Here is a 14,754-nt window from a genome sequence, read left to right as displayed (position 1 = left end):
ACTGGGGTGAAGGTTCACCTTCCAACAGGACAAGGACCCTAAGCACACGGCCAAGAAAATGCAGAAGTGGCCCAGCCAGAGCCCAGACTTGAACCCGATCTAACATCTCTGGAGAGACCAACCTGACATCCAATCCATACACGCATGTCTACATATACACATACCTATATAGATGTATACTTTTTTAAAGAATATACCTTTATTATTATTCCCCGCAAACCCTACCACCGATCCCACAATTGGAGTAAACTAATAAACACTTCTGCTTTTCCCTTCAATTTATACATCTTATACACATTCTACAGACAGTCTATTTTACAATAGTTATTTTTTGTTTGTTTTTAGTCCTTCCTCTATTTCTGATGTCTATCCAGTTTGATTTCTATTTGTAACTGTGCTATTTCACAAAAGTTCTGAACCTATATACATTTTACAGACCACGTATGTTTTACATGTTTCATCTTGCTATTAGTCCCACCCTTCAGCTCCATTCAACCTCTCCCATCGATCTCTCAACATCATCCATTTTGGATTTCTATTTGCCATATATTTTTCAACTGTGCTGTGATGCTTCACAAACGAATTGAACCTTTCTATTTTCATAGCTTCTACAGATTGTAAATTAAAAATAAACATTTTTGCTAAAAATAATTATTATATTATTGATTGATTGACTATGGCTTTTCAAATCAAACAGTATTGCTATCTACAGCGTTAGTTCTAGGCAAATGTTGCAATTCTTCAGCCATTCCTGGACCTGTGACCAAAAACGAGCTACATATGGACAATATCAAAATAAATGATCTAATGACTCTGCCTCCTCACAACAGAATCTGCAGAGCTGGGAAGATTGTATCCCTCCATATACAGTGAGGGAAAAAGTATTTGATCCCCTGCTGATTTTGTACGTTTGCCCACTGACAAAGAAATGATCCGTCTATAATTTTAATGGTAGGTTTATTAGAATAAGACAGAATAACAAAAAAATCCAGAAAACGCACATCTAAAATGTTATAAATTGATTTGCATTTTAATGAGGGAAATAGGTATTTGATCCCCTCTCAATCAGAAAGATTTCTGGCTCCCAGGTGTCTTTTAAACAGGTAACGAGCTGAGATTAGAAGCACACTCTTAAAGGGAGTGCACCTAATCTCAAAAGACACCTGTCCACAGAAGCAATCAATCAATCAGATTCCAAACTCTCCACCATGGCCAAGACCAAAGAGCTCTCCAAGGATGTCAGGGACAAGATTCTAGACCTACATAAGGCTGGAATGGGCTACAAGACCATCGCCAAGCAGCTTGGTGAGAAGGTGACAACAGTTGGAAGAAACACAAAATAACTGTTAATCTCCCTCGGGCCTGGGGCTCCATGCAAGATCTCACCTCGTGGAGTTGTAATGATCATGAGAACGGTGAGGAATCAGCCCAGAACTACACGGGAGGATCTTGTCAATGATCTCAAGGCAGCTGGGACCATAGTCACCAAGAAAACAATTGGTAACACACTACGCCGTGAAGGACTGAAATCCTGCAGCGCCCGCAAGGTCCCCCTGCTCAAGAAAGCACATATACATGCCTGTCTGAAGTTTGCCGATGAACATCTGAATGATTCTGGGTGAAAGTTTTGTGGTCAGATGAGACCAAAATGGAGCTCTTTGGCATCAACTCAACTCGCCATGTTTGGAGGAGGAGGAATGCTGCCTATGACCCCAAGAACACCATCCCCACCGTCAAACATGGAGGTGGAAACATTATGCTTTTGGGGTGTTTTTCTGCTAAGGGGACAGGACAACTTCACCGCATCAAAGGGACGATGGACGGGGCCATGTACTGTCAAATCTTGGGTGAGAACCTCCTTCCCTCAGCCAGGGCATTGAAAATGGGTCGTGGATGGGTATTCCAGCATGACAATGACCCAAAACACACGGCCAAGGCAACAAAGGAGTGGCCTAGCCTTAAGCACATTAAGGTCCTGGAGTGGCCTAGCCAGTCTCCAGACCTTAATTCCATAGAAAATCTGCGGAGGGAGTTGAAGGTTCGAGTTGCCAAACGTCAACTTTGAAACCTTAATGACTTGGAGAAGATCTGCAAAGAGGAGTGGGACAAAATCCCTCCTGAGATGTGTGGAAACCTGGTGGCCAACTACAAGAAACATCTGACCTCTGTGATTGCCAACAAGTACTAAGTCATGTTTTGCAGAGGGGTCAAATGCTTATTTCCCTCATTAAAATGCAAATCAATTCATAACATTTTTGATGTGCATTTTCAGGATTTTTTTGTTGTTATTCTGTCTCTCACTGTTCAAATAAACCTACCATTAAAATTATAGACTGATCATTTCTTAGTCAGTGAGCAAACATACAAAATCAGCAGGGGATCAAATACTTTTTCCCCTCACTGTATATAACATTCTATTAGTTGCAAGAATTTTGTATAGTAATTTAAATTGAAAAATTCTAAGTTTTGCTTCCGGCGTTGTTTTGCGTATCAATTCATAAACCATGTGCCATGGAATGGGTACATTGAAAATCTCTTCCCAACTATTTTGCAATTTAAAATGGCACAGCTGCCAGTTTTTTGGTCCTTTTTTGGTCCTTAAATGAAATTGGTATATGTTTTTATTTATCACACTTTTATTTAACCATTTATGTTCTTTAATACAGGGCCGACATAAAAGTTCCTTACTTTTTTCCCCTTCTACTTGCCTCTTCCATTGTTGTGGTAATGCTGCAATTTATTGGTTGTTATTTTGGGTAGAGTAGACATTTCCATATGTCTGTGTTAGCTGCATGTGTGACATAACTCCAGTCCTATTTATGATATAATTCACTGAAATTATACCTTTTTAATACATTTATTTAAAAAATACAGGTTTTTATCTTATTTAGTATATTTGAATTTAACCACAATATTTGCTGTATTATTTGTTCTGTCTTTTCAGGTGGATTAAACTGAAATTGCAACTAACTTTCTAAGGCTTGTTTAAGAAATAAAGATATTTTGGAGATTATTTCCTTTTAAAACAATCGAAAGTGGGCCGGTGTAATCTGAATAAAGGGAAAAAGGCCCTTCTTGAACATAGGATGAGACATTCGTACCAATTTACTAGAGAACCAGTTTGGATTTAAGTATAACTTTTGTATGACTGATGCCTTTCGTGAGAGGTCTAAGTCTTTAATATTTAATCATTTCTGCCCTCCGAATTCATATTCTTTATATAAATAGGCCCTTTTAATTTTATCTGGCTTGCCGTTCCAAATAAAATTGAATATTTTATGTTCATATAATTTAAAAAGCAGGTCACTAGGCGTAGGCAAAACCATAAGCAAATAGGTAAACTGTGATATAACTAAGGAGTTAATCAGGGTGAATTTTCCACCAATAGACAGGTATTTTCCTTCCCATGGTAGCAAGATCTTATCTATTTTTGCTAACTTTCTATAAAAAATGTATTGGCGTAAGATCATTTCTTTCTTTTGGGATTTGTATACCGAGTATTTCCACATCTCCGTCAGACCATTTAATTGGTAAACTACATGGTAATGTAAAATGTGCATTTTTTTAGTGATCCAATATGTAATATTGTACACTTATTATAATTTGGTTTTAATCCAGAGAGAATATCAAAAGTATCTAGATCCTCTATGAGGCCGTGGAAAGACTAATTGTGGTTTTAAAATAAAACATTAATCATCAGCGTACAATGACACCTTAGTTTTTAAGCCACGGATTTCTAATCCCTTAATATTGTTTGATCTAATCTTAACAGCTAACATTTCGATGGCAATAATAAATAGATATGCCGATAGTGGACAACCTTGTTTTACTCCTCTAGAGAGAGTTTAAAACTTTCTGAGATGTAGCCATTATTTACTATTTTACACCTAGGGTTACTATACATAACTTTAACCCATTTTATAAGAGATTCCCCAAAATTGAAATATTCTAGGCATGTATATATAAACTCCAGTCGTACTTTATCAAAAGCCTTTTCAAAATCACCTATGAAAACCAGGCCGGGTGTCCCCAATATTTCATAGTATTCTATTGTTTCCAATAATGGTCCTTTGAGTATATCAAAAAAAGTTTTGTATACTTCCACTGGTATGCCATCCAGCCCTGGAGTTTCCCCATTTTTAAAGGTACAAATTGCATCAAGCAGTTCCTCCTCTGTAATTGGGCCTTCACATGAGTCTTTCTGTACACATGTTAATTTTATTATATTATTAGGAAAAAAAATCCATACAATTAGTTTCAGTTAGTGGAGATGGAGGAGCCTGAAATGAAAACATATTCTTAAGGTACTTTACTTCCTCTTTCAAAATATAATTTGGTGAATCATGCGTGACTCCATCATTTGTAACAAGCTTTAATACATTTTTTTGGTAGCATTTCTATATTGAAGATTGCATTTTTCCCCATATTCCATCCAGTTCTTTATTTTTATAATCTATTACACTGGATCTTTCTTGAATACGTTCCTCCATTTATTTTTGTTTTTCCTCTAACTTATTCTGTGTCTCTATGGTACCGTTTTTATTGCTATGTAACTGTACTGTTAGTCCTTCAATTTCCTTTGTTAATATGGACTCTTTTGATCTAAATTGCTTTTGTTTTATTGATGAGTACTGAATTGCATGGCCTCTAAAGGCACACTTAAAAGTGTCCCATACAATAAGGGGATCTGCTGTACCTATGTTATGTCTGAAAAAGTCCTTTATAAATTATTCTGTCCTAGATCTAAACAATTTATCATCTAATGGCATAAGAAGTTTGTACAACTGTGTGAAGTCTGACAGAAACACAAACCAGACATTGGCAGACCTGCTGAGAAACTGCAGCAGACCGTGGTGAACCATGCCAATGAAATGCTGGGAATTGACCTCAATGAACATTTTCCTCCCAGCCGGGGGACCCGGAATGAATTTTTACTGGTGATAGTGGACAACTACACACACTGGGTGGAGTCTTTTCCACTTCGCAAAGCCACTGCATCAGCCATTGCTCTAATTCTGCAAAGGGAGGTCTTTACCAGATTCGGGATTCCAGACCAAATTCTCTCTGACCGAGGTCTGCAGTTCATATCAGAAATCTACAAAAAGCTCTGTACCTAATGGGGTGTAGTTGCCAAGCTGACCACGGCCTACCATCCTCAGACCAATCTCACCGAGAGGGTAAACCGAACCCTGAAGGGGATGATTTCTTAATTTGTGGGGGATCAGCACACAATGTGGGATCAGCATCTTCCTGAGTTTAGCTTTGCACTGAATTCTGCGGTCCAGGAGACTTCTGGTGTCACTCCTGCCGAACTCCACCTGGGAAGACCACTAAAAGGTCAGATGGACAGAGTCTTACAAAGTTCCAATGTTTCACTTGAATGCCCAGCATTTGATGCAGTCCAACACCACCACACCTTACTAGCTAGAGTGGTTGGGCCCAGCAGAAACAAAGCCAACGACAGCTCAGCAACTATGACAAACATAGACGAGACGTGTTTCCCACCCAAGTCTTGTGTCTGAGTACATTCACATCATCTGTCAAAGGCATCTAAGAAGTTCACTGCCAAGCTAGCTTCGAGATGGAAAGGTCCATACCGTGTAGCGCAGCAGCTGGGGCCGGTGAACTACTTGGTCTGTTTTTGAAGACACTGGGGAAGATGTCAGGACGGTGCAGGTTGTTGACCTAAAGCCTGCTAACCTACGGCAAAGAGCTGGATCGCAGGCAAAAGCAACACCTGCAGGACCTCTTCTTGGAGGACTGATGATGAGGACTTCCCTGGTTTTGTGTAGCAGGAACATGAACCTGCCAAAGCCTGCATCCTCTCTGTTTCTACAGGCTTTGTTAATTCATGGCAGGAGGAGTGTGACAAAATCCTGCATGGAGCCTTCACCATGCGCTGCCACTTTAAGAGCACATCAGCAGTCAGAAAGGAAGAAATAAAAGATAGCTCTTCCGAATCTCTGGGAGGGAGCTCTTGGTTGGCGCGACAGTTTGATTGGGGTGTGCAATGCTGCAGAAGTCTTGTTTATTTTCAGCGTGCTTAGTTTGTAAAGTGTTTAACTCGATCGTCGGTTGTACCACTCTAGAACGTGGTTATCTTTTGGGAACGCACCAGTTATTGATCGCATTGATTAGTAGCAACATTGTTGCGAAGCTTTGACATACAAACAAACAAACCACCAGACGGACAGACAGCGGTTGACTTCAGGCTTGCAGTTGCACTAAGACCCTCTCTTTCTTCCCGCTATCGCTCCAGTGCTTTTCACTGCAGCAGACTCTTTTTTTCAATGCGCCTCCCTTTGATGTTCATTGTCGCTGGACTACTATTGCCCTGCTAGACGTATTTGGGTTGACATTTTAGTTAAAGGGAGGTTGCTTGCAAGTTTATAGTGTATTGCCATTTGAACTGTATTGATGTGGGCTGGTACTATTGACATGTGGCCAAGAAGACTTTGGACATTTTAAGGCCTTTGTTTTGTCTATGAACACCCCCGCTGTTGCACTTTGTAAAAAAAAAAAAAAACTGTATCCCTACTTAACACCACCCAACAATGCAGCTGTAACTAAAAGGTACTTGATATAGTCTGGGTCTAGAGAGAGAAAGGGACACTCACTGTGGGTGGTGGACTGCACCGACTCGGCCAGGCTGACTGTGGAGGGGGTCTTGGGGGGCGAGGTGTATTCTGAGGAACGGTCGGTGCTAGTGCTGGGCTGGAGCTGTGGGGTGCTGATCTGGCCGCTGTCCCCTGTAGCAGTAGAGGTAGAGGTGGAGGCGGAGCCCACGGAGCTCAGCCGAGGTCTTATCTCCTCTCCTCCTCTGCCCACAGAGCTCAGTCGGGGTCGACTGGTGGAGGCACCAACAAAACTCAACCGGGGGCTGTCACCCGCAGCAGTGGCGGTAGCACCAACTGAACTCAAGCGGGGTCTAGGGCCCTCCTCTGAGTCAACTCGGGATGGTTTGATTGGGGTGTAGCTGGGCTCCTGGGCTGGGTAACTCGCAGATTCACTAACAGCCCCGACAGTAGACTTCTTCTCTTCTCCCTGAACCTTAAGGTACATAAAATAATTAATTCAGTTTAAATTAATACACATTCCTCCATTTATGAATCCATTCATTTATTCATACATATTTAATTTATTCATAAAAATAAATTAAAATATAAGAGACCTTATTCCGTCTGGAATAACCATGAAAGAGGATGCTTGGAAATAAACGAGTTGGTCAGGTTGAAACTCCCCCTCCCCCCAAAGGTTTGACAAACCTCACTGTCTGGCTCCACCCTCGCCACCTCTGCTTCGTGGTCAGGTCTTCTCCCTGGTGTGCCATGATTGGACGGAGCCCTGGCGCTGTCGTCCACATCAGGACAGTGATTGGTTGGCTGTGAGTTCCGTCCAATCATAGAGTTCCATCCCGCCTCCCCAGGGTTGACAGTGCTCTCAGACAGCCTCTTAGCAGCCTGGATCCTCTGGGGGTGGAGTCTACTCAGAGACATGTAGTAGAAGTTGTCTTGCTCTCCATTCAGAAGATAACCTGAGAATGACATCCTACGGAACTCCTGTGGATGGGAAGAATCAAGGATGAGGGTCAGTACCAATTTTCCTAATTGAAAAGCAAATCGTCAGAGTAGCACTTGGGTATGCAACATGTAAGGTTCCTGACAATGTGAAAAACGAATTGACCCCACTAGAAAAAAGGGCCAAAACTCATCTTTGCTATGAAAGAAAAACAGTTCTCCCACCATACCTCTTTGAACTTCTCCAGGGACTGCTCAGGGCCGAAGACAAACTGCAGAGGAACGACCTCACAGTGGCACCGTGGTCGCCCGCCTGAGCGAAACACGTGATCCGCCACCTTCTGTAGCGTGGACGAGCGGATAACCCGGGAGAGACGCAGCGCTGACACAATCTCGTCCTCCAAGAGCCAACGGATCTACAACGAGAGGCAACAGGGAGAGGAGAGGGAGAGGTGAGTGAAGGGGCCTGAAATCTGTAACGCTATTTAGTGGTCAACTAGCTCAAAGTCAAATCAATATCAATATGAAGTTCAAAGATCGAGATCAAGTTCAAAAGTAATTCACACATGTGAGCGCTCACATTTTTCAACATGTTTTTTACAAAAGGATGGATAAATTTGGATTTTTCGGCAGGTAAATATGCATGATGCTACCCTCCACCGCATGGCCTTCGCTCCAGATCCAAACTTCCAAGCTAAAACCTAATTTTGACAAATTAACCAGAGATTACTTCTAGCAAACAAACAGCAGAAACCAGAGGACACCATTCCAACCTGGAACTGAGTGAGTAGTGTTTGGTATGATGCTATTTTGAAAACCAAGAAGAGGAAAAAAAAGAAATATAAAGCACATTACAAGGATATATTTTACTTTATGGGGACTGAATGCTGAGGCTCCCAAGCTTGGAAGGACAGACCAGATACAAATTCAATTAGCACTACGGTGTGAAGTAAAAGGTGTCGAGGCCTTTGAGTCTTTGAAGCGTCCTCTGAAGCCCCCTCCTGCTGTTCAAAGGCCATTCACTGGCATTTTCTACAAGAAATCTGCCTCCAGAAATAAACAAAAGCGTGTGACATCTACTCCCGTTGCCTGCTGCACTGCTGCTTGGATTCCACCTGGTGATCTGTTCATCATCTGCCCTGGCCCGTATCCCCCTGTCTGGTACAGGTACCTCCACCACACTCTCCCCTCTCTCCCTGGCCCGTATCCCCCTGTCTGGTACAGGTACCCCCACCACACTCCCCCCTCTCTCCCAAGCTTTCGCTCGCCTCCAGCACACATGCACTGTTGGGGCGAGTGACTCTGAACTTACAATGACTAGCTCCAAGTCGTTATATATTACATTTTTTTATTGTGCATTTTGCTATTTGCCTCATGACTACTGCATACTTTGTTGACTAAACATTCTTTACCCAAGCAGGGGACAGACTGTTTGTTCCCACACTCTGGACTCTGACTCTCTATTGGTTACAGACTTTTGGCCTCCCATCCTATTCTAACCACCTCTCACCGACTTTATTTTCATGTTACCTGATGAAATTGCTGTACAATATGATCTTGTTGCCATCTGATGCACATTCAGATTACATAAATCAGCACCTCAAAGCTCTCCCTGTCCTATGCTGTGCCTTGACTGTATTACTGTTGATGATATCTGAAAATGTGCCTGCTCACCCTGGCCCACCTACTGTTGCTAGGCCCAATTCTGACTCTGTCAAAGATGCTTGGACCTTCTTTTTTGATATTTTCAGTGGTATTGTTAACAAACACGCCCCCATAAAGAAAATTATAATTAAAAACAGGTTCAGCCCCTGGTTCGACTGTGATCTTGCAGAGTTACTCCACCTCAAGAATTGTATTTGGTGAAAGGCTTGGCACACACATACTCAGGCTGGCCGGCTATCGCTCAGGCAAATTAGAAATAAGTGCACTCAGGCTATTCGGAAGGCCAAAGTTAGTTACTTTAAGGAGCAGACTCTGTGGGTCTAACCCCAAGAAGTTCTGGAAAATGGTTAAAGACCTGGAGAATAAAACCTTCTCCTCACAGCTGCCCATGTCCCTTAATGTTGATGATGTGGTTGTTACTGACAAGAAGCACATGGCTGAGCTCTTTAAAATCACCACTTCATTAAGTCAGGATTCCTATTCCTATTTGACTCAGCCATGCCTCCTTGCCCGTCCAACATTTCCTCATCTGTGACTATCCCCGATACTTCTCCCTCTTTTTCCCTTGCCCCGCGACAAAGTTTCTCCCTGCAGGCAGTCACTGAGTTCGAGGTGCTAAAGGAGCTCCTTAAACTTGCTCGGAAGGCAGCCAAGGGGAGAAATCAAGCTGATCCTAACTGTTATAGGCCTATTTCTATTTTTGCCCTGCTTATCAAAAGTGTTGGAAAAACTGACTGGCTTTCTTGATGTCTATAGTATTCTCTCTGGCACGCAATCTGGTTTCCACTCAGGTTATGGGTGTGTCACTGCAACCTTAAAGGTCCTCAATGATGTCACCATTGCCCTTGATTCGAAGTAATATTGTACTGCTATTTTTATTGACTTGGCCAAAACTTTTGATACCATTCCATTGATACCATTCCATTCTTGTGGGCCGGCTAAGGAGTATTGGTGTCTTTGAGGTGTCTTTGGCCTGGTTTGCTAACTACCTCTCTCAAAGAGTGCAGTGTATAAAGTCAGAACATCTGCTGTCTCAGCCACTGCCTGTCACCAAGGGAGTACCCAAGGCTCGATCCTAGGCCCCACGCTCTTCTCAATTTACATCAACCGCATAGCTCAGGCAGTAGGAAGCTCTCTCATTCATGTACAGTGCCTTGCGAAAGTATTCGGCCCCCTTGAACTTTGCGACCTTTTGCCACATTTCAGGCTTCAAACATAAAGATATAAAACTGTATTTTTTTGTGAAGAATCAACAACAAGTGGGACACAATCATGAAGTGGAACGACATTTATTGGATATTTCAAACTTTTTTAACAAATCAAAAACTGAAAAAATTGGGCGTGCAAAATTATTCAGCCCCCTTAACTTCTTGCTCCTACTTGAGACGCAGATGTCTCAAGTAGACACCTGGAAATGCAAATGCGCTACGCTAAATGCTAAATGTACTCGTTAAAACTCAAACCTTCATCAAAATTCACATGCAGGGTATTGAATTAAAGCTACACTCGTTGTGAACCTAGCCAACAAGTCAGATTTTTAAAATGCTTTTCGGCGAAAGCATGAGAAGCTATTATCTGATAGCATGCAACACCCCAAAATGCCTGAATGCGATGTAAACAAAGATTTAGCTTAGCCGGCGCTACACAAAACGCAGAAATAAAATAAAAAACATTCATTACCTTTGACGAGCTTCTTTCTTGGCACTCCTATATGCCCCATAAACATCACTATTGGGTCTTTTTTTCGTTTAAATCGGTCCATATATACCCAAAATAGCTTTCTATGGAAGCTGTGTCATTCAGAAAAAAACATTGTTTTTAAACGCTGCGTCATTTTTTAAAATAAAAAAAGTTGACGATCCAACTTTAGGTATTAGTAAACGTTTATAATCTATCAAAATGATTACAGGGCGATGTATATTCAATAGCTCCTAGTCTTCAAATCAATGGCTGCCAATGTGCACATTCAAAACATCCTGGTGGAGACCGGAAGAAATTGAATCCAGTTAGTTGGATTTACCAAGAAAAAAGTCCCTGGAAAATGACGACAATGGCGACATCGTGTGGAATCTGTAGGAATTGCATGCAGGTCGATAATTAAAATTAAACCTATTAATTTTGTGCCCTTTTAACAACCCATGAAAGTGACGCATGGAAATAATTTTTAGCTTTCAGAGAGCAGTTTTTCTTGCGCTTTTCGATGAAACACACAATCTGTTATAGTCACAGCCGTGATTTAACCAGTTTTAGAAACTTCAGAGTGTTTTCTATCCACACATACTAATCATATGCATATACTATATTCCTGGCATGAGTAGCAGGACGCTGAAAAGTTGCGCAATTTTTAGCAGAATGTTCAAAAAAGGAAGGGGTAGACTTAACTTAAGTTAATTTTTGTAGCGCCACCTTTTGCTGCGATTACAGCTGTAAGTCGCTGGGGGAAGTCTCTATCAGTTTTGCACATCGAGAGACTGAATTTTTTTCCCATTCCTCCTTGCAAAACAGCTCGAGCTCAGTGAGGTTGGATGGAGAGCATTTGTGAACAGCAGTTTTCAGTTCTTTCCACAGATTCTCGATTGGATTCAGGTCTGGACTTTGACTTGGCCATTCTAACACCTGGATATGTTTATTTTTGAACCATTCCATTGTAGATTTTGCTTTATGTTTTGGATCATTGTCTTGTTGGAAGACAAATCTCCGTCCCAGTCTCAGGTCTTTTGCAGACTCCATCAGGTTTTCTTCCAGAATGGTCCTGTATTTGGCTCCATCCATCTTCCCATCAATTTTAACCATCTTCCCTGTCCCTGCTGAAGAAAAGCAGGCCCAAACCATGATGCTGCCACCACCATGTTTGACAGTGGGGATGGTGTGTTCAGCTGTGTTGCTTTTACGCCAAACATAACGTTTTGCATTGTTGCCAAAAAGTTCAATTTTGGTTTCATCTGACCAGAGCACCTTCTTCCACATGTTTGGTGTGTCTCCCAGGTGGCTTGTGGCAAACTTTAAACAACACTTTTTATGGATATCTTTAAGAAATGACTTTCTTCTTGCCACTCTTCCATAAAGGCCAGATTTGTGCAATATACGACTGATTGTTGTCCTATGGACAGAGTCTCCCACCTCAGCTGTAGATCTCTGCAGTTCATCCAGAGTGATCATGGGCCTCTTGGCTGCATCTCTGATCAGTCTTCTCCTTGTATGAGCTGAAAGTTTAGAGGGACGGCCAGGTCTTGGTAGATTTGCAGTGGTCTGATACTCCTTCCATTTCAATATTATCGCTTGCACAGTGCTCCTTGGGATGTTTAAAGCTTGGGAAATCTTTTTGTATCCAAATCCGGCTTTAAACTTCTTCACAACAGTATCTCGGACCTGCCTGGTGTGTTCCTTGTTCTTCATGATGCTCTCTGCGCTTTTAACGGACCTCTGAGACTATCACAGTGCAGGTGCATTTATACGGAGACTTGATTACACACAGGTGGATTGTATTTATCATCATTAGTCATTTAGGTCAACATTGGATCATTCAGAGATCCTCACTGAACTTCTGGAGAGAGTTTGCTGCACTGAAAGTAAAGGGGCTGAATAATTTTGCACGCCCAATTTTTCAGTTTTTGATTTGTTAAAAAAGTTTGAAATATCCAATAAATGTCGTTCCACTTAATGATTGTGTCCCACTTGTTGTTGATTCTTCACAAAAAAATACAGTTTTATATCTTTATGTTTGAAGCCTGAAATGTGGCAAAAGGTCGCAAAGTTCAAGGGGGCCGAATACTTTCGCAAGGCACTGTATATGCAGATGATATAGTCTTATACTCAGCTGGCCCCTCCCTGGATGTTGTGTTAAATGCTCTACAACAAAGCTTTCTTAGTGTCTAACAAGCTTTCTCTACCCTTAACCTTGTTCTGAACACCTCCAAAGCAAAGGTCATGTGGTCTGGTAAGAAGAACGCCACTCTTCCTACAGGTGTTATTACTACCTCTGAGGGTTTAGAGCTTGAGGTAGTCACCTCATACAAGTACTTGGAAGTATGGCTAGACGGTACACTGTCCTTCTCTCAGCACATATCAAAGCTGCAGGCTGAAGTTAAATCTAGAATTGGTTTCCTCTATCGAAATCGCTCCTCTTTCACTCCAGCTGCCAAATTTACCCTGATTCAGATGACCATCCTACCCATGCTAGATTACGGAGACATCATTTATAGATCGGCAGGTAAGGGTGCATTCGAGCGGCTAGATGTTCTTCACCATTCGGCCATCAGATATGCCACCAATTCTCCTTATAGGACACATCACTGCACTCTGTACTCCTCTGTAAACTGGTCATCTCTGTATACCCGTCACAAGACCCATTAGTTGGTGCGTATTAATAAAACCCTCTTAGGCCTCACTCCCCCCTATCTGAGATATCTACTGGAGCCCTCATCCTCCACATACAACACCCGTTCTGCCAGTCACATTCTGTTAAAGGTCCCCAAAGCATACACATTCCTGGGTCGCTCCTCTTTTCAGTTTGCTGCAGCTAGCGACTGGAACGAGCTGCAACAAACACTCAAACTGGACAGTTTTATCTCAATTCAAAGAGTCAATCATGGACACTCTTACTGACAGTTGTGGCTGCTTGTGTGATGTATTGTTGTCTTTACCTTCTTGCCCTTTGTGCTGTTGTCTGTGCCCAATAATGTGTGTACCATGTTGTGTTGCTACCATGCTGTGTTGTCATGTGTTGCTGCCTTGCTATGTTGTTGTCTTAGGTCTCTCTTTATGTAGTGTTGTGTTGTCTCTCTTGTTGTGATGTGTGTTTGTCCTATATTTATATATATATATATATATATATATATATATATATATATATTTTTTTTTTTTTTAATCCCAGGCCCCCTTCCCTGCAGGAGGCATTTTGCCTTTTGGTAGGCTGTCATTGTAAATAAGGATTTGTTCTTAATTAACTGACTTGCCTAGTTAAATAAAGGTTAAATATAACTTTTATAAAAAAAAGACTGAACTTACCTCATCCATGGTGGCTAACACAGCTAGTTTGTGGGGAATTGGGAGTTTGGCCAAAGGGTCTCCTCCAACCCTGTTGAAATAAAGAAGTAGTGAACTACTGTAGCCTCCGTGAAATGATCATCCCAGGCAGCGAAGGCCTGCTCAACATGCTTTCCTTAGCCCGATGTATCCCTACCCTTCAGACCACTCACCTGTCAACCGCTACTCCTCTAGCCTGGTCCCAGATGTGTGTGCTGTATAGCCAAAAGACAACGGCTATACAGCACAAACAGACATAGAACCAGGCTACTCTTTTCTCCACCCTTCCTAATGACTCACCCGTCGACCCCTACTCCTCTCAGGCTGTCCAAGTTGCCCATCAGCTCCTCATCAGAGCGGTAGGAGGAGGGCTGACCTGGAGAACGGTTCAGAGACACACTGCTCTCTGACGTGTACCTGGAGAGAGTGCAGCCCGTTAGTTAACATGATCATCGTCTAGTGAAAGATCCTACTGTATGTGGAAATGCAGTTTGACGAAAGTATACAGCACAGGGTTATGCTCTTGCACATTATCATTCCAATGACA

At 42.1% G+C, this 14,754-nt stretch overlaps 1 protein-coding gene across 1 annotated transcript in view; it reads right to left on the bottom strand.

Moving 5' to 3' along the window:
- Nucleotides 1-14,754, bottom strand: part of LOC139406743 (KICSTOR complex protein SZT2-like) — a 113,337-nt gene that overhangs the window by 58,051 nt on the left and 40,532 nt on the right. The window contains exons 34-38 of the mRNA XM_071149729.1: nucleotides 14,508-14,624; nucleotides 14,190-14,259; nucleotides 7,748-7,933; nucleotides 7,266-7,559; nucleotides 6,618-7,050 (exon numbers count right to left, since the gene is read on the bottom strand). Coding sequence (XP_071005830.1) covers nucleotides 6,618-7,050; nucleotides 7,266-7,559; nucleotides 7,748-7,933; nucleotides 14,190-14,259; nucleotides 14,508-14,624 — 1,100 coding nt within the window. The remainder of the gene's footprint in view (nucleotides 1-6,617; nucleotides 7,051-7,265; nucleotides 7,560-7,747; nucleotides 7,934-14,189; nucleotides 14,260-14,507; nucleotides 14,625-14,754) is intronic.

Source organism: Oncorhynchus clarkii, chromosome 4 (assembly GCF_045791955.1).
Source record: "Oncorhynchus clarkii lewisi isolate Uvic-CL-2024 chromosome 4, UVic_Ocla_1.0, whole genome shotgun sequence".
NCBI lineage: Eukaryota > Metazoa > Chordata > Actinopteri > Salmoniformes > Salmonidae > Oncorhynchus > Oncorhynchus clarkii.
This window is presented reverse-complemented; position numbering and strand designations above follow the sequence as displayed.